General features: G+C 48.1%; 1 protein-coding gene across 7 annotated transcripts in view; it reads right to left on the bottom strand.

Annotated features, from left to right (window-relative positions):
* Positions 1 to 18543: 18543 nt before the first annotated feature.
* Positions 18544 to 20271, bottom strand: part of fam113 (family with sequence similarity 113) — a 28504-nt gene continuing 26776 nt past the window's right edge. For all 7 annotated transcript variants that reach the window (XM_070866520.1, XM_070866509.1, XM_070866524.1 and 4 more), the window contains exon 7: positions 18544 to 18879. In XM_070866520.1, the coding sequence (XP_070722621.1) occupies positions 18698 to 18879 (182 nt within the window). In that variant the 3' untranslated portion in view covers positions 18544 to 18697. The remainder of the gene's footprint in view (positions 18880 to 20271) is intronic.

Here is a 20271-nt window from a genome sequence, read left to right on the forward strand (position 1 = left end):
TCTCGAAGCATACGCAACAGGTTGTAGCTTGCCCGATTAATTTGCTTGTTGGAGTACGCAGCCAACCCCATATGATGAAGCATCACAGGCCAATACAAGACTCTTACGCTGATAATAATGAATAAGCTACTTGTTTGAACATAGCAGATTCTTGGCTTTCTCAAAGGCTCTATCTTGAGATGCACCCCAGACCCAGTTGTTGCCTTTTCTTAGTAACACATGCAATGGCTCTAGTAAAGTGCTCAATCTGGATAAGAAATTACCGAAGTAGTTGAGTAGCCCAAGGAACGAACACAGCTCCGTCACATTCTGAGGCCTGGGTGCATTTTTCATGGCCTCGGTTTTCGAATCAGTGGGCCTGATGCCATCAGCAGCAATCGTCCTCCCGAGGAATTCGACTTCAGATGCCATGAAGACACACTTTGAGCATTTCAGTCTGAGTCCCACTTTGTCCAGATGCTGAAGGACTTCTTCAAGCTTGTTCAGATGTTCAGCAGTGCCGTGACCTGTGACCAGAATGCCATCTTGAAACACGACAGTTCTAGGAACGGACTTTAGTAAACTTTCCATATTCTTCTGAAATATGGCTGCAGCCATATATACCAAAAGGACACCTGTTGTAGATGAACAGTCCTTTATGGGTGTTAATGCAGGTGAGTTTCTTCAAAGTGTCGACAAGATCCTGGGTCATATAGGCCGACGTCAGATCCAGTTTTGTGAACGACTTTCCACCAGCTAGCGTAGCGAACAGGTCATCAGCCTTCGGTAACGGATACTGATCCTGTTTTGAAAATCGGTTAATTGTAACCTTGTAGTCTCCACAAATCCTGACAGTGTCATCGCTCTTCAACACAGGAACAATGGGACTGGCCCACTCGTTAAACTCGACCGGTGAGGTGACCCCTTCACGCTGGAGTCTGTCAAACTCAATTTCAACCTCCCTCATCATATATGGAACAGACCGAGCTTTGTGATAGACAGGTGAATCTGCACCTTGGCTCCAGTAAAATTACCAATGCCCGGTTCAAACAAAGAAGGAAACTTTTTCAATACTTGAGCACACGAAGTATCACCCACCGAGGACAACATCTTGACATTCCAGTTCAGTTTGATTTTCTCAAGCCAATTCCTGTCGAACAGCGTTGGACCATCCATAATGGTAGCTCGTGAACCACACCGTCATATGACACCTCGATTTCTGCACTGCCGAGCACCGGTATGAGTTCCTTAGTGTAAGTACGCAACCTGGCATTGACTGGACTCAGCTTCGGTTTCGCAGCCTTAGTGTCCCACAGCTTGTCGAATGTGCTTTGGCTCATTATCGACTGGCTCGCACCCGTGTCCAGCTCCATTGATACAGGCACGCCATTCCACTTCACATTAACGACTGTCGGCTGGCTCTTGCTCAGGAAAGAACAGTTCATTCAGTTCCTCCTTGGGCAGAGAAGGGCAAAGAAACCCAAGGCAAAAAGCAAAAAGGGCCACATTACAGCAAAATTCTAAAGGGGCAAAGTGTGTTAGAAAGACAAGCCTGAAGGCTCTGTGCCTTAATGCGAGGAGTATTCGGAATAAAGTGGACGAATTAACTGCGCAGATAGCAGTTAACGGGTATGACGTGGCTCCAGGGTGACCAAGGCTGGGAACTCAACATCCAGGGGTATTCAACATTTAGGAAGGACAGACAGAAAGGAAAAGGAGGCGGGGTGGCATTGCTGGTTAAAGAGGAAATTAATGCAATAGTAAGGAAGGACATTAGCCTGGATGATGTGGAATCGGTATGGGTGGAGCTACGGAATACCAAAGGGTAGAAAACGCTAGTGGGAGTTGTGTACAGACCACCAAACAGTAGTAGTGAGGTTGGGGACAGCATCAAACAAGAAATAAGGGATGCGTGCAATAAAGGTACAGCAGTTATCATGGGCGACTTTAATCTACATATTGATTGGTCTAACCAAACTGGTAGCAATACGGTGGAGGAGGATTTTCTGGAGTGTATTAGGGATGGTTTTCTAGACCAATATGTGGAGAAACCAACCAGGCAGCTGGCCATCCTAGACTGGGTGATGTGTAATGAGAAAGGACTATTTAACAAGCTTGTTGTGCGAGGCCCCTTGGGGAAGAGGGACCATAATATGGTAGAATTCTTAAGATGGAGAGTGACAGCGTTAATTCAGAAACTAGGGTCCTGAACGTAAGGAAAGGTAACTTCGATGGTTTGAGGCGTGAATTGGCTAGAATAGACTGGCAAATTATAATTAAAGGGTTGACGGTGGATAGGCAATGGCAAACATTTAAAGATCATATGGATGAACTTCAACAATTTACATCCCTGTCTGGAAGGTGGCTCAACCGTGGCTAACAAGGGAAATTAAGGATAGTGTTAAATCCAAGGAAGAGGCATATAAATTGTCCAAAAAAAGCAGCAAACCTGAGGACTGGGAGAAATTTATAATTCAGCAGAGGAGGACAAAGGGTTTAATTAAGAGGGGGGGAAATAGAGTACGAGAGGAATCTTGCTGGGAACATAAAAACTGACTTCACATATCTATAGAAGCTTTTGCAGAGAAACAGATTAGTGAAGACAAACGTAGGTCCCTTGCAGTCGGATTCAGGTGAATTTATAATGGGGAACAAAGAAATGGCAGACCAATTAAACAAATACTTTGGTTCTGTCTTCACGAAGGAAGACACAAATAACCTTCCGAATGTACTAGGGGACCGAGGGTCTAGTGAGAAGGAGGAACTGAAGGAGATCCTTATTAGCCCCCCGAGCCTGCTCCGCCATTCAACAAGATCATGGCTGATCTGGCCGTGGACTCAGCTCCACTTACCCGCCCTCTCCCCATAACCCTTAATTCCCTTATTGGTTAAAAATCTATCTATCTGTGATTTGAATACATTCAATGAGCTAGCCTCAACTGCTTCCTTGGGCAGAGAATTCCACAGATTCACAACCCTCTGGGAGAAGAAATTCCTTCTCAACTCGGTTTTAAATTGGCTCCCCCGTATTTTGAGGCTGTGCCCCCTAGTTCTAGTCTCCCTGACCAGTGGAAACAACCTCTCTGCCTCTATCTTGTCTATCCCTTTCATTATTTTAAATGTTTCTATAAGATCCCCCCCTCATCCTACTGAACTCCACCGAGTAAAGACCCAGTCTACTCAATCTATCATCATAAGGTAACCCCCTCATCTCCAGAATCAGCCTAGTGAATCGCCTCTGTACCCCCTCCAAAGCCAGTATATCCTTCCTTAAGTAAGGTGACCAAAACTGCACGCAGTGCTCCAGGTGCGGCCTCACCAATACCCTGTACAGTTGCAGCAGGACCTCCCTGCTTTTGTACTCCATCCCTCTCACAATGAAGGCCAACATTCCATTCGCCTTCCTGATTACCTGCTGCACCTGCAAACTAACTTTTTGGGATTCATGCACAAGGACCCCCAGGTCCCTCTGCACCGCAGCATGTTGTAATTTCTCCCCATTCAAATAATATTCCCTTTTACTGTTTTTTTTTTCCAAGGTGGATGACCTCACATTTTCAAACATTGTATTTCATCTGCCATACCTTAGCCCATTCGCTTAACCTATCTAAATCTCTTTGCAGCCTCTCTGTGTCCTCTACACAACCCGCTTTCCCACTAATCTTTGTGTCATCTGCAAATTTTGTTGCACTGCACTCTGTCCCCTCTTCCAGATCATCTATGTATATTGTAAACAGTTGTGGTCCCAGCACCGATCCCTGTGGCACACCACTAACCACCGATTTCCAACCCGAAAAGGACCCATTTATCCCGACTCTCTGCTTTCTGTTCGCCAGCCAATTCTCTGTCCATGCTAATACATTTCCTCTGACTCAGCGTACCTCTATCTTCTGCAGTAACCTTTTGTGTGGCACCTTATCGAATGTCTTTTGGAAATCCAAATACACCACATCCATCGGTACACCTCTATCCACCATGCTCGTTATATCCTCAAAGAATTCCAGTAAATTAGTTAAACATGATTTCCCCTTCATGAATCCATGTTGCGTCTGCTTGATTGCACTATTCCTATCTAGATGTCCCGCTATTTCTTCCTTAATGATAGTTTCAAGCATTTTCCCCACTACAGATGTTAAACTAACCGGCCTATAGTTACCTGCCTTTTGTCTGCCCCTTTTTTTAAACAGAGGCGTTACATTAGCTGCTTTCCAATCCGCTGGTACCTCCCCAGAGTCCAGAGAATTTTGGTAGATTAAAACGAATGCATCTGCTATAACTTCTGCCATCTCTTTTAATACCCTGGGATGCATTTCATCAGGACCAGGGGACTTGTCTACCTTGAGTCCCATTAGCCTGTCCAGCACTACCCCCCTAGTGATAGTGATTGTCTCAAGGTCCTCCCTTCCCACATTCCTGTGACCAGCAATTTTTGGCATGGTATTTGTGTCTTCCACTGTGAAGACCGAAGCAAAATAATTGTTTAAGGTCTCATCCATTTCCACATTTCCACATTTCCCATTATTAAATCCCCCTTCTCATCTTCTAAGGGACCAACATTTACTTTAATCACTCTTTTCCGTTTTATATATCTGTAAAAGCTTTCACTATCCGTTTTTATGTTTTGCGCAAGTTTACCTTCGTAATCTATCTTTCCTTTCTTTATTGCTTTCTTAGTCATTCTTTGCTGTCGTTTTAAATTTTCCCAATCTGCTAATTTCCCACTAACCTTGGCCATCTTATCGAAACATAGAAAATAGGTGCAGGAGTAGGCCATTCGGCCCTTCGAGTCTGCACCGCCATTCAATGAGTTCATGGCTGAACATTCAACTTCAGTACCCCCTTCCTGCTTTCTCGCCATACCCCTTGATCCCCCGAGTAGTAAGGTCTGACACAGTCAACTCATTGTTACGCCTGAGACCTCCAAACTCTGCTACTCAGAAATTCACAGAGGTAGTGCTTCCATTGTCGGATGTGGAAATGCACATTGCTCCTCCCCAAAGGGGTCACGGTTCACTTAAACCTAAACTTAGCTCAGGTTGGCAACAGCCACGGCTTGACTGGGCCGCACAAGCGTGCACAGGAGCACAGCTGGAATTTAACTGGCAGTAAATGACACAGCCGGCCAGCACAGAACACAAGTGGCAAGAGCCACAACTCCAGCGACCAGATCCTGGCAACAAGCCAGGCCAGCTGGTCAATCCACAGCACCCTGGGGTACTGTAGACCTTCCTGGCTCAGTATTGGCTGAGTCAGCCAGCCACAGCAGATCGCCTCATCAATAAGCATTTATCATGTGTCATTGTACAGTCAACACAGCCCCAAGAAGCCCTTCTAACTTACCCCAACCCCTCCCAAGGAGGATACAAAAAGAAACAAATGTACAGAGAAATGATGCAGCGGGGAGGCGTTTACCTTGTTGTGTGGCTTCAGGAACATGGAATCCTTCACCCTTCCGAATCGAAAAGCAACACACAGGATGTCGACTTCTGTATAGCCGTCCTCGGGTAGATTGCTTATGTGAGCTAAATGGTCATATATAGTGCACCCGGCCTACGTAAAGAGAACGAGGAGACCAAGGAAATAAAACGAGGTAAACAATCAAGAGGTGATGAGCAACACGGTGCAGTCGCAATACAGCTTGTATCAGGAATTTTAAGACAATGCAGGGCACCAGGTTTCGCTGCCTCCCAACTCAAGCACACCGTGTATACGCATTCGTTTTTAATTTGATGCTCTCCTTTATTTCCTTGGTTATCCACGACTGGTTATCCCTTCTCTTCCCGCCCTTTTTCACTGGAATATATTTTTGTTGAGCACTATGAAAGAGCTCCTTAAAAGTCCTCCACTGTTCCTCAATTGTGCCACCGTTTCGTCTGTGTTTCCAGTCTACTTTAGCCAACTCTGCCCTCATCCCACTGTAGTCCCCTTTGTTTAAGCATAGTACGCTCATTTGAGACACTACTTCCTCACCCTCAATCTGTATTTCAAATTCAACCATACTGTGATCACTCATTCCTAGAGGATCTTTTACTAGGAATAATAAATCGTTTATTATTCCTGTCTCATTACACAGGACCAGATCTAAGATAGCTTGCTCCCTTGTAGGTTCTGTAACATACTGTTCTAAGAAACAATCCCGTATGCATTCTATGAATTCCTCCCCGTGCGATTTGGTTTGACCAATTGACATGTAGGTTAAAATCCCCCATGATTACTGCCGTTCCTTTTTCACATGCCTCCATTATTCCCTTGATTATTGCCCGCCCCACCGTGAAGTTATTATTTGACAGAATAACAGGCCGTGACTAGTGGGGTGCCGCAGGGCTCAGTGCTGGGATCCCAGCTATTTACAATATACATCAATGATTTGGATGAAGGAATTGAGTGTAATATCTCCAAGTTTGCAGATGACACTAAACTGGGTGGTGGTGTGAGCTGTGAGGGGGATACCAAGAGGCTGCAGGGTGACTTAGACAGGTTAGGTGAGTGGGCAAATGCATGGCAGATGCAGTATAATGTGGATAAACGTGAAGTTATCCACTTTGTGGGCAAAAACGCAAAGACAGAATATTAGCTGAATGGCGGCAGATTATGAAAAGGGGAGGTACAACGAGACCTGGGTGTCATGGTTCATCAGTCATTGAAAGTTGGCATGCAGGTACAGCAGGCGGTGAAGAAGGCAAGTGTTATGTTGGCCTTCATAGCGAGGGGATTTGAGTATAGGAGCAGGGAGGTCTTACTGCAGTTGTACAGGGCCTTGGTGAGACCTCATCTGGAATACTGTGTTCAGTTTTGGTCTCCTAATCTGAGGAAGGACGTTCTTGCTATTGAGGGAGTGCAGCGAAGGTTCACCAGACTGATTCGTGGGATGGCTGGACAGATATATGAGGAAAGACTGGATCAACTGGGCCTTTATACACTGAGGTTTAGAAGGATGAGAGGGGATCTCATAGAAACATACAAGATTCTAACGGGACGGGACAGGTTAGATGCGGGTAGATTGTTCCCGATGTTGGGTAAGTCCAGAACCAGGGGACACAGTCTTAGGATAAGGGGTAGGCCATTTAGGACTGAGATGAGGAGAAACTTCTTCACTCAGAGAGTTGTGAACCTGTGGAATTCCCTGTCGCAGAGAGTTGTTGATGTCAGTTCATTGGATATATTCAAGAGGGAGTTAGATATGGCCCTTACGGCTAAAGGGATCAAGGGGTATGGAGAGAAAGCAGGAAAGGAGTACTGAGGGAATGATCAGCCATGATCTTATTAAATGGTGGTGCAGGCTCGAAGGGCCGAATGGCCTACTCCTGCACCTATTTTCTATGTTTCTATGTTGTGTATCCGGGCCATCACTGAACTGGTCCTCATCAACGATGTGGTGAGCCACACCATGCTTGCTCAGTTGTGGACACATCCTGTGAAGATGTCCCACTTTCGAACATCCATTGCATGAGTATTGTCTAAACTGACACTGATGAGGCCGATGATTGCCCCCACAACGCCAACAGGGTGAAATCTGGACTGAACCAGTTGGTGTGCTCTGAGCAGCGGCAAGTTTCACGTAAGCAGCTCCGCCCGAAGACGACGCCATCTTGTTTACAGTACTTGCCGTGGAACTCCGACTCGTTGATGATATCTGCCTCAAATTATCATCCATCGTCATGCATGCCTGGGCAGTCGCGATGGCCTTTTTCAAATCCAGCGTCTCTGCAGCCAACAGCTTCCTGAGGATCGCAGCATGGCTGATGCCTGTCATGAAGACATCACGCAGCATGTCTTCCAGCATGATCCCGAACTGACACAGCTCAGCAAGGTGTCGCAGGTTGGCGACAAGTCCTGACACATCCTGGCCCTCAGCACGAACATGCGTGTAGAAACGGTAGCGTGATCCCCTCTTTTGGCTTCAGATAGTTACCCACCAACATACACAACTCCTCGTATCCTTTTTCCGCTGGACCTACAGGCGAGAGAAGATTCTTCATGAGGCCATAAATTTTCGGACCACAAACGGTGAGGAGAACTGCCCTGTGTTTAACTGTGGAGGCCTCTGCCTCCATGTTGTTGGCCACAAAATACTGATGCAGGCGGCCGACAAAATCTGCCCAATCCTTGCCCTCCACGAACCTCTCCAGGATTCCAACAGTGCCCATTGTGCATGTGAAGGTTCTTAAATTACCTTGTCGCCAATTGTAATGACTCAAGTGTCTGGTTCCTGTAAACTCACTCAGGTGCAACCTGATCTATCTTTATTCCAGCCCAAGAATGCCCGCGTGGCAAAGACACCCCACTTATGTACAGGTGACCAAGCACACATGCCACATGTGTACAGCCCGATGACCTCCGACTGCGGCGCGCTCTGGTCTCTGGTGACCCCCCCCAAGCATTAATACATAACAGAGAAGAGGGTTGGAGCGATGACGCAGCCCTGTTTGACCCTGGTCCGGACATGGATTGGGTCTGTAATGGATCTGTTGGTAAGGATCACGACCTGCATGTCGTCATAGAGCAGGCGAAGGATGTTGATGAATTTTTGGAGGCATCCGAAATGGAGGAGAATGCTCCATAGACCCTCGCGGTTGTAAGGTCAAAGAAGGCCATGTATAAGGGCTGGCGCTGCTCCCTGCATTTTTCCTGCAGCTGTCGTGCTGCAAAGATCATGTCCGTTGTGCCCCGTAGGGGACAGAATCTGCATTGTGATTCCGGGAGGAGCTCCTCGGCCACAGGGAGAAGACGGTTGAGGAGGACTCTAGCGACAAATTTCCCAGTGGCTGATAGCAGGGAGATTCACCTGTAGTATCCATAGTCGGACTTGTCCTCCTTTTTAAAGATGGTCACGATCACTGCATCTCAGATCTCCCGGCATGCTCTCCTCCCTCCAGATGAGAGAGATGAGGTCATGCATTCTTGCTAGTCGTGCCTCTCCGCCATACTTTAATGCCTCAGCGGGGATTCCATCCGCTCCCGTAGCCTTGCTGTTCTTAAGCTGGCGGGTGGCCCTTTCTACCTCGTGCAGGGCTGGGGTTTTGCTCAGATGGTGGCGGGTAGCATGCTGTAGGATGGAGTCGAGGACAGACAAGTCAAAGGCAGAGCCTCGATTGAGGAGATCTTCGAAGTGCTCCTTCCAGCGGGCCCTGACAGCCTCGGTGTCCTTGATGAGTGTTTCCCCGTTCTTGGCCAGGAGTGGGGTGGGGCCTTGGGAGTTTGGACCGTAGGTGGCCTTGACTGCAGTGAAGAATCCTCGAACATAGAAAATAGGTGCAGGAGTAGGCCATTCGGCCCTTCGAGCCTGCACCACCATTCAATAAGATCATGGCTGATCATTCCCTCAGTACCCCTTTCCTGCTTTCTCTCCATACCCCTTGATCCCTTTAGCGGTAAGGGCCATATCTAACTCCCTCTTGAATATATCCAATGAACTGGCATCAACAACCCTCTGCGGCAGGGAATTCCACAGGTTAACAACTCTCTGAGTGAAGAAGTTCCTCCTCATCTCAGTCCTAAATGGCCTACCCCTTATCCTAAGACTATGTCCCCTGGTTCTGGACTTCCCCAACATCGAGAACATTCTTCCTGCATCTAACCTGTCCAGTCCCGTCAGAATTTTATATGTTTCTATGAGATCCCCTCTCATCTTTCTAAACTCCAGTGAATACAGGCCCAGTCGATCCAATCTCTCCTCATATGACAGTCCAGCCATCCGGCCAGTTGTATCTCCTGGGCTTTCAGGAGGAGGCCGATATGGATCTGTGATGGTGGAGGTGATATATTCTTACGACATCACTAAGAAACATTTTACACATGATGGCTCTTAACAGAAAACCATCATGTGACTTTGCTATCAGTAGTTGCAGTACATCAGTAGTCCACCAGAGGGAGCAGGAGTTCCCTCTAGTGGACTCAGAAATAGGAGCAGGAGTAGGCCATTTGGCCCCTCGAGCCTGCTCCACCATTCAATAAGACCATGGCTGATCTGATCATGGACTCAGCTCCACTTCCCCGCCCGCTCCTCATAACCCTTTATTCCCTTATCGCTCAAAAATCTGTCTAGCTCCACCTTAAATATATTCAATGACCCAGCCTCCACAGCTCTCTGGGGCAGAGAATTCCACAGATTTACAACCCTCTGAGAGAAGAAATTCCTCCTCATCTCAGTTTTAAATGGACAGCCTCTTATTCTAAAACTATGCCCCTAGTTCTAGATTCCCCTATCAGTGGAAACATCCTCTCTGCATCCACCTTGTCGAGCCCCCTCATAATCTTATATGTTTCGATAAGATCACCTCTCATTCTTCTGAACCCCATTGAGTACAGGCCCAACCTTTCTTCATAAGTCAACCCCTTCAATCTCGGGAACAACCTCGTGAACCTTCTCTGAACTGCCTCCAATGCAAGTATATCCCTCCTTAAATACGGAGACCAAAACTGTACGCAGTACTCCAGGTGTGGCCTCACCAACACCCTGTACAGTTGTAGCAGGACTTCTCTGCTTTTATACTCTATCCCCCTTGTAATAAAGGCCAACATTGCATTTGCCTTCCTGATCACTTACTGTACCTGCATACTAACTTTTTGTGTTTCATGCACAAGAACCCCAGGTCTCTCTGTACTGCAGCACTTTGCAATCTCTTTCCATTTAAATAATAATTTGACTGCCACATGACTCATATTATTTACATCAGGAGTTACATTACCACAGTAGTCCCCTAGGGAGCTCTATTACAGTGGGGGACCTCAGGAGGGGTCTGAGATGGATCATCCACTCGGCACTTCCGGCTGAAGATGGTTGTAAAGGCTTCAGCCTTGTCTGTTACACTCACGTGCTGGGCTCTGCCATCATTGAGGATGGGGATATTCATGGAGCCTCCTCCTCCCGTTAGTTGTTTAATGGTCCACCACCATTCACCACTGGATGTGGCAGGACTGCAGAGCTTTGTTCTGATCCATTGATTGTGGGAGTGTTTAGCTCTGTCGATAGCATGCTGCTTCTGCTGTTTACCATGCATGGAGTCCTGTGTTGCAACCTCCCCAGGTTGGCACCTCAGTTTTAGGTTCCCCTGTTGCTGCTCCTGGCATGTTCTTCTACACTCCTCATTGAACCAGGGTGGTCCCCTGGTTTGATGGTAATAGTGAGGGATATGCAGGGCCATGAGGTTACAGATTGTGGTGGAATACAATTCTGCTGATGGCCCAAAGTGCCTCATGGATGCCCTGTGTTGAGCTGCTAGATCTGTTCTGAATCTATCCCATTTAACACGGTAGTAGTGTCACACAACATGATGGATGGTGTCCTCAGTGTAAAGACGGGACTTTGTCTCTGTTATGTCTTGAATAAAGAATCTGACCAGTTACTGTAAGCTCAAAGTAAGGTGTGACCATAGTCCTTTATTACAGATCTCAGCGTGCCTCTCCAGCCTGTGAGGCCTCCATATGTATAGGTGCTCCCAAGGGATTGTGGGATCCCTTGGGATTCCAGGGGATGAGCCATTTGGTGGTTAAACAAGGTATTTACAGGTTTACATATATAACAGTCTCCACGCTGACTGCGTGGTGGTCACTGCTACCAATGCTGTCATGGACAGATACATCAGCGACAGGTAGATTGGTTGAGGACGAGGTCAAGTAGGTTTTTCTCTCATGTTGGTGGCAAATCCGGAGAAGTGTGAGGTAATGCATTTGGGGATGGAGTTAGATGTGGCCCTTACGGCTAAAGGGATCAAGGGGTATGGAGAGAAAGCAGGAAAGGTGTACTGAGGGAATGATCAGCCATGAACTCATTGAATGGTGGTGCAGGCTCGAAGAGCCAAATGGCCTACTCCTGCACCTATTTTCTATGTTTCTAACAAGGCAAGGGAATACACAATAAATGGTAGGACACTGAGAAGTCGCCGGTTACCAGTGGTGTCCCTCAGGGATCAGTGTTTAGACCGTTGCTTTTAACTATTTTTATTAATGGTCTGGATTCAGGGGTTGGTGGCATAATTTGCAAATTTGCAGATGGAACCAAGATCAGTGCAAGTGTTAGAACTGTAGAACACGCGCGTCTGATTCAGGCAGATCTTAAAGTATTGGGAGACCGGGCTCAAGACTGGAAAATGTATAACTTAGCTAAGTGCAGTGTTATGCATGTGGGCAGGGCAAATGCTGAACATTCATACACCCTCCAGGGAAAGGCTTTAAAGATGGTGGAGATAGAAAGAGATTTGGGCATTCTCGTGCAAACATCCTTAAAGGTACATGAGCAATGCCGTGCAGTGATAGTAGAGCAAATAGGTTGTTGGGGTGTATCCCTCGGACAGTTGAGTATAAGACGAGGCATCCTGTTTTGTCCTTGTACAAGACCTTAGTCAGGCCGCACTTGGAATACTGGGTCCAGTTTTGGTCTCCTCACACGGTGGGTGATATTGAGGCTCTGGAAAGGGTGCAGGAGAGGGCCACCAGACTAATTCCAAGTCTAAAGCATCTTAGTTACAAAGATAGGTTAAAGGAGTTGGGACTCTTTACTGTAGAGCAGCGTAGACTTAGGGGGGATATGATTGAGGTTTGTAAGATAATGAAGGGAATAGATGGTGTTACAGTTGACAGTTTATTTCAATAAAATAGTTTAGGCAGGACCAGGGGTCACACATTTAAGTTGTATAAGGCTAGATCTAGGTTAGACATCAGGAGGTAGTCCTTTTCCCAGAGAATAGTAGACCTCTAGAACAAGCTGCCATTTCATGTGGTGGATGCAGACTCTGAATTCCTTCAAGCGAAAGCTGGATTTGTTTCTGGCTGCTGTGGAGACGAACTCTTTCAGAAGGTCGGTACTGCAGGGAATTCAATGGCCAGCGTGAGCTCCTGGACTAGTCTTGATCGCATCGATGGGTCAGAGAGGAATTTCCCAGATTTTCTTCCCCCCAATTGGCCTGGGTTTTTTTAATGTTGTTTTGCCTCTCCCAGATCACATGGTTTGGGGTAGGGTGGGGTGTATATGTTGTGATACACAAGGTATCGCCACTGTGTGGGACTGGCTCGATAGACCAGAGGATCTTTACCTGTCTGTCATTTTTCATATGTTTTCTTAAGTGTAGAGGAAAAAGGGACCTGGGAGTACAAGTCCACAGATCCCTGAAGGTAGCAGGCCAGGTAGATAATGTGGTTAAAGGTATATAGAATACTTGTCTTTATTAGTCGAGGCATAGAATACAAGAGCAGGGGTGGGGGGGGGGTTATGCTTGAACTGTATAAAACACCGGTTAGGCCACAGCTGGAGTACTGCGTGCAGTTCTGGTCACTGCATTACAGGAAAGATGAGATTGCACTGGAGAGGGGACAGAGGAGATTTACGAGGATGTTGCTGGGACTGGAGAATCTTAGCTATGGGGAAAGATTGGATAGGCTGGGTTGTTTTCCTTGGACCAGAGGAGGCTGAGGGGAGACCTGATTGAGGTGTATAAAATTATAAGGGGCCTGGATAGAGTGGATAGAATGGGCCTATTTCCCTTAGCAGAGGGGTCAACAACCAGGGGGCATCAATTTAAAGTAATTAGGGGGAGGTTTAGAGGGGATTTGAGGGGAAATGTCCTCACCCAGAGGGTGGTGGGGGTCTGGAACTCACGGCCTGAAAGGGTGGTAGAGGCAGAAACCCTCACCACATTTAAACAGTACCTGGATGTACACTTGAAGTGCTGTAACCTACAGGGCTACGGACCGAGAGCTGGAAAGTGGGATTAGGCTGGGTAGCTCTTGGTCGGCCGGCACAGACACGATGGGCCGAAATGGCCTCCTTCCGTGCTGTAAATTTCTATGATTATGAGTTTTCGTCTCAATATTACCATAAAAACTGATACAAAATATTTGTTCAGTTTTTGCCATCTCCATGTTCCCCATTACTAATACCCCAGTCTCATCCTCTAAGGGACCAACATGTCATGGTACATCAGTCATTGAAAGTTGGCATGCAGGTACAGCAGGCGGTGAAGAAGGCAAATGGTATGTTGGCCTTCATAGCGAGGGGATTTGAGTAGAGGAGCAGGGAGGTCTTACTGCAGTTGTACAGGGCCTTGGTGAGGCCTCACCTGGAATATTGTGTTCAGTTTTGATCTCCTAATCTGAGGAAGGACATTCCCTGCCGCAGAGAGTTGTTGATGCCAGTTCATTGGATATATTCAAGAGGGAGTTAGATATGGCCCTTACGGCTAAAGGGATCAAGAGGTATGGAGAGAAAGCAGGAAAGGGGTACTGAGGGAATGATCAGCCATGATCTTATTGAATGGTGGTGTAGGCTCAAAGGGCCTACTCCTGCATCTATTTTCTTTGTTTCTATACCATTTGCCTTCTTCACCGCCTGCTGTACCTGCATGCCAACCTTCAATGACTGATGTACCATGACACCCAGATCTCGTTGCATCTCCCCTTTTCCTAATCTGCCGCCATTCAGATAATATTCTGCCTTCGTGTTTTTGCCCCCAAAGTGGATAACCTCACATTTATCCACATTATACTGCATCTGCCATGTATTTACCCACTCACCTAACCTGTCCAAGTCACCCTGCAGCCTCTTAGCGTCCTCCTCACAGCTCACACCGCCACCCAACTTAGTGTCATCTGCAAACTTGGAGATATTACACTCAATTACTTCATCTAAATCATTGATGTATATTGTAAAGAGCTGGGATCCCAGCACTGAGCCCTGCGGCACTACCTGCGGAGACCCGGGCTAAAGACCGCCCTAAGTGGAGGAAGTGCATTGAGGAGGGCGCTGAGCACCTCGAGTCTTGTCGCCGAGAGCGTGCAGAAATCAAGCGCAGGCAGCGGAAGGAGCGTGCGGCAAACCAGTCCCACCCTCCCCTTCCCTCAACCACTGTCTGTCCCACCTGTGACGGGGACTGTGGCTTCAGTATTGGACTGTTCAGCTACCCAAGAACTCATTTTAAGAGTGAAAGCAAGATTAGGAAACAGATTAGGAAAAGTGGAGGTGCAAAGAGACCTGGGTGTCATGGTACATCAGTCACTGAAGGTTGGCATGCAGGTACAGCAGGCGGTTAAGAAAGCAAATGGCATGTTGGCCTTCATAGCGAGGGGATTTGAGTACAGGGGCAGGGAGGTGTTGCTACAGTTGTACAGGGCATTGGTGAGGCCACACCTGGAGTATTGTGTACAGTTTTGGTCTCCTAACCTGAGGAAGGACATTCTTGCTATTGAGGGAGTGCAGCGAAGGTTCACCAGACTGATTCCCGGGATGGCGGGACTGACCTATCAAGAAAGACTGGATCAACTGGGCTTGTATTCACTGGAGTTCAGAAGAATGAGAGGGGACCTCATAGAAACATTTAAAATTCTGACGGGGTTAGACAGGTTAGATGCAGGAAGGATGTTCCCAATGTTGGGAAAGTCCAGAACCAGGGGACACAGTCTAAGGATAAGGGGTAAGCCATTTAGGACCGAGATGAGGAGAAACTTCTTCACCCAGAGAGTGGTGAACCTGTGGAATTCTCTACCATAGAAAGTTGTTGAGGCCAATTCACTAAATATATTCAAAAAGGAGTTAGATGTAGTCCTTACTACTAGGGGGATCAAGGGGTATGGTGAGAAAGCAGGAAGGGGGTACTGAAGTTGAATGTTCAGCCATGAACTCATTGAATGGCGGTGCAGGCTAGAAGGGCCGAATGGCCTACTCCTGCACCTATTTTCGATGTTTCTATGTTTCCTCGATTCCGAGGGACTGCCTATGATGATGATGATGCATGAATTCAATCCACTCAGTTTTTAATATTGTTTCTGGATTCTCATTATGGGATGGACATTAAATCCATCAAGTGCCAGCAGGACTACACAAATCATAGATTTGGTACACGAGGCAGCAGAGCGAGCGTGAGAGGGGCAGTGGAGCGAGAGTAGAGATGGAGAGTGTGAGGGAGCTAGCAGCTGACCTGCCAAGGGGTCTGGACTACAAAGGGAGGAAGTTTTGCTCCACTTGTACAGACCCTGGTCAGAGTCCCACCTGTACAGGGTCAGGGTCCCACCTGTCCAGGGTCAGGGTCCCACCTGTCCAGGGTCAGAGTCCCACCTGTACAGGGCCAGGGCCCCACCTGCACAGGGTCAGGGTCCCACCTGCACAGGGTCAGGGTCCCACCTGTCCAGGGTCAGGGTCCCACCTGTACAGGGTCAGGGTCCCACCTGTACAGGGTCAGGGTCCCACCTGCACAGGGTCAGGGCCCCACCTGTAGTAACTGCGTCAAGTTCTGGCCCCGCCCCTCAGGGAGGATATATTGGTCTCAGAGGAGGGCAGCGCAGATTGAGCGGAGTGATTCTGGGACTAAAAGGGTGAAATTCCGAGGGCAGGTTACGTTGACTAGGCTCCATAACCGTTCACTGTTGACAGTGTCGAAGGCCTTGGCGAGGTCAAAGGAGGTTATGTACAGGGGTTTGGTGCTGCTTCCTGCATTTCTCTTGTATTTGCCACGCGGTGAAGATCATGTCCGTTGTGCCCCTTAGTGGGCAGAATCTGCATTGCGACTCTGGGAGGAGCTCTTCAGCCACTGGGAGAAGGTGATTGAGGAGGATTCTTGCGATGACTTTCCCTGTGGCAGATTGCAAAATGCTGCAGTACAGCGGGACCTGGGGGTCCTTGTGCATGAAACACAAAAGGTTAGTATGCAGGCACAGCAAGTGATCAGGAAGGCCAATGGTATCTTGGCCTTTATTGCAAAGGGGATGGAGTATAAAAGCAGGGAAGTCTTGCTACAGTTATACAGGGTATTGGTGAGGCCACACCTGGAATACTGCGTGCAGTTTTGGTCTCTATTTACGGAAGGATAGACTTGCTTTGGAGGCAGTTCAGTGAAGGTTCACTAGGTTGATTCTGGAGATGAGGGGGTTGACTTATGAGGAAAGGTTGAGTAGGTTGGGCCTCTACTCATTGGAGTTTGGAAGAATGAGAGGTGATCTTATCGAAATATATAAGATAATGAGGGGGCTTGACACGGAGATGGAGAGAGGATGTTTCCCCTCGTGGGGGAATCCAGAACTAGGGCCCATTTATAACTGAGATGAGGAGGAATGTCTTCTCTCAGAGGGTTGTAAATCTGTGGAATTCTCTGCCCCAGAGAGCTGTGGAGGCTGGGTCATTGAAAATATTTAAGATGGAGATAGACAGACTTTTGAGCGATAAGGGAATAAAGGGTTATGGGGAGTGGGCATCATCGGATCAGCCATGATCTTACTGAATGGGGGAGCAGGCTCGAGGGGCCGTATAGCCCACTCCTGCTCCTATTTCTGATGTTCTTACAAAGGGCAATGGAAATCTGCAACTCTCTCCCAAAAAGCTGTTGAGGCTGGGAGTCTACTGAAAATTTAAAACTGAGATTTTTGTTGGGTAAGGGTAGTAAGGGTTAGGAACCAAGGCAGGTAAATGGATTGAAGATTCAGATCAGCCGTGACCTGATTGAATGGCATACTTGCCTCCTGGGTAACAGGCTCGAGGGGCTGGGCCTCCTCCTGTTCCTGTGTAACAGGGTCGAGGGGCTGAATGGCCTCCTCCTGTTCCTGTGTAACAGGGTCGAGGGGCTGAATGGTCTCCTCCTGTTCCTGTGTAACAGGGTCGAGGGGCTGAATGGCCTCCTCCTGTTCCTGTGTAACAGGCTCGAGGGGCTGAATGGCCTCCTCCTGTTCCTGTGTAACAGGCTCGAGGGGCTGAATGGTCTCCTCCTGTTCCTGTGTAACAGACTCGAGGGGCTGAATGGCCTCCTCCTGTTCCTGTTTAACAGGCTCGAGGGGCTGAATGGCCTCCTCCTGTTCCTGTTTAACAGGCTCGAGGGGCTGAATGGCCTCCTCCTGTTCCTGTGCAACAGGCTCGAGGGGCTGAATGGTCTCTTCCTGTTCCATTTGGGCCATGGTGAATTTGGGCCTGTAGTGGAGGGTTTTAGTTGCCCTGTCTTGACCCGTGGCCCATGTTGACATATACAGCAGCCCAGGGGCTGTGACCAGGCTCAGCTCCTCATTTTTTAGCATTCTGAAGGTTCCAATCGTTCCCCAAATCAGTTAGCGCTAACGAGAAACAGGGACATTGATAATCGGTCTAATTAGCCGCACTGTCGGAGGGGCATTACTGAGGGAGCGCCGCACTGTTGGAGGGGCAGTACTGAGGGAGCGCCGCACTGTCCGAGGGGCATTACTGAGGGAGTGCCGCACTGTCGGAGGGGCAGTACTGAGGGAGTGCCGCACTGTCCGAGGGGCATTACTGAGGGAGTGCCGCACTGTCCGAGGGGCATTACTGAGGGAGTGCCGCACTGTCGGAGGGGCATTACTGAGGGAGTGACGTACTGTCGGAGGGGCAGTACTGAGGGAGTGACGTACTGTCGGAGGGGCAGTACTGAGGGAGTGCCGCACTGTCGGAGGGGCATTACTGAGGGAGTGCCGCACTGTCGGAGGGGCATTACTGAGGGAGTGCCGCACTGTCGGAGGGGCATTACTGAGGGAGTGCCGCACTGTCGGAGGGGCATTACTGAGGGAGTGCCGCACTGTCGGAGGGGCAGTACTGAGGGAGTGCTGCACTGTTGGGGTACTGTATGTTCATTTACCAATGACTGGATTCTAGAAACATTTTAATGCGTCTTAAAAGAAAACAACAGATCACAAATGGGAGGCAGACCATCAACACCCACAATTCTAACGCGAGGCTGGGTCACCGTCGACACTGCTCCCCCCCACCCTCTCACACAATGTGTCCACACCCCTGGGCTCAGCAGGGGCCTGGTCTGTAGCAGGGCCGGCCGTACGGGGCGAGGATCCAGTTGCGAGTCTGTCGGTGTCTCATCACCAGGTCGTTACCCGCGGGGCCCCAGTGAGCATCGACAGGGCGCCCAAACTGTGCTTCAAACCCACGCAGTCTGTTCACATCCCTCGCGCATGGTACTGGGCCCACTGCAACACAAGGGAGATCAGTCAGCTCACACAGGGCAGCACACTGTCCTGTGTCACCACACAGCAACACCACGGCGAGCGGGGGCGCAGTACTTGGAGTGGGAGGGGGAGGATCCAGTTGGCGTGGTCCATGTAGGAATCAATGATATAGGTAGAACTAAGAATGAGGTTCTGCTGAGGGTGTTTGAGGAGCTAGGGTCTAAATTAATAAGCAGAACCTCAAGGGTAATAATCTCTGGGTTGTTCCCTGAGCCTCGCGCCAGCATTGGGTCAAGCAGATCAGAGAGTTAAATGTGTGGCTCAAAGAGAGATGTGGGAGGAAGGGGTTTCAATTCATGGGGCACTGGCACCAGTACTGGGGAAAGAGGGGGGCATGTTTTGTATCTGTCTTCACAGTAGAAGACGCAAAATCGTACCTAAAATGGTGGGGAATTAAGGGTCTAATGAGTGTGAGGATCTTAATGTAATTAATATAAGTAGAGAAAAAGTAGAGAAACTAATGGGACTCCAAGCTGATAAATCCCCTGGACCCGACAGCCTACATCCTGGGGTTCTCAAAGAGGTGATTGCAGAGATAGTGGATGCATGGGTTTTGTAACACCGCTATTGTAGAAGGTCAGCTAGCCCGACATCAGTCTAATTGTTAAGGAAGTGGTATCAGGGCACAATTAAAATCGTAACATGATTAAGCAGAGTCAACATGGTTTTATGAAAGGGAAATCGTGTTTGACAAAATGATGAGAGTTTTTTGAGGATGTAACTAGCAGGGTAGATAAAGGGGAACCAGTGATGTAGTATATTTGGATTTCCAACAGGTATTTGATAAGGTGACAGATAAAAGGTTATTACACAAGACAAGGGTTCATGGGATTGGAGGTAATGTATTAGCATGGATAGAGAATTGGTTAACGGACAGAAAACATAGAGTAGGGATAAACAGGTCATTTTCGGATTGGCAGGCTGTAACTAGTGGGATGCCGCAGGGATCAGTGCTGGGGCCCCAGCTAGTCACAATCTATATCAATGATCTCGATGCAGGGACCGAGTGTAATGTATCCAAGTTTGCTAATGATACAAAGCTAGGTGGGACAGTAAGCTGTGAGGAGACCACAAAGCATCTGCAAAGGGGTATAGATAGACTCAGTGAGGTGGCAGATGGAAATGTTGAGGTTATTCACTTTGGTAGGAATAGAAAAGCAGAATAATTTTCAAATGGTGAGAAAGCTTTAAATGTTGCTGTTCAGGGAGATTTGAGTGTCCCTTGTGCAAGAAACACAGAATGTTAGTTATGCAGGTACAGCAAGCAACAAGGAAGGCAAAATGGCCTGTTGACCTTTGATTGCAAGGGGATGGAGTATAAGAGTAAGGAAGTCTTGCTCCAATTGTACGGGA

The sequence above is a fragment of the Pristiophorus japonicus genome, chromosome 2 (genome assembly GCF_044704955.1).
Source record: "Pristiophorus japonicus isolate sPriJap1 chromosome 2, sPriJap1.hap1, whole genome shotgun sequence".
NCBI lineage: Eukaryota > Metazoa > Chordata > Chondrichthyes > Pristiophoridae > Pristiophorus > Pristiophorus japonicus.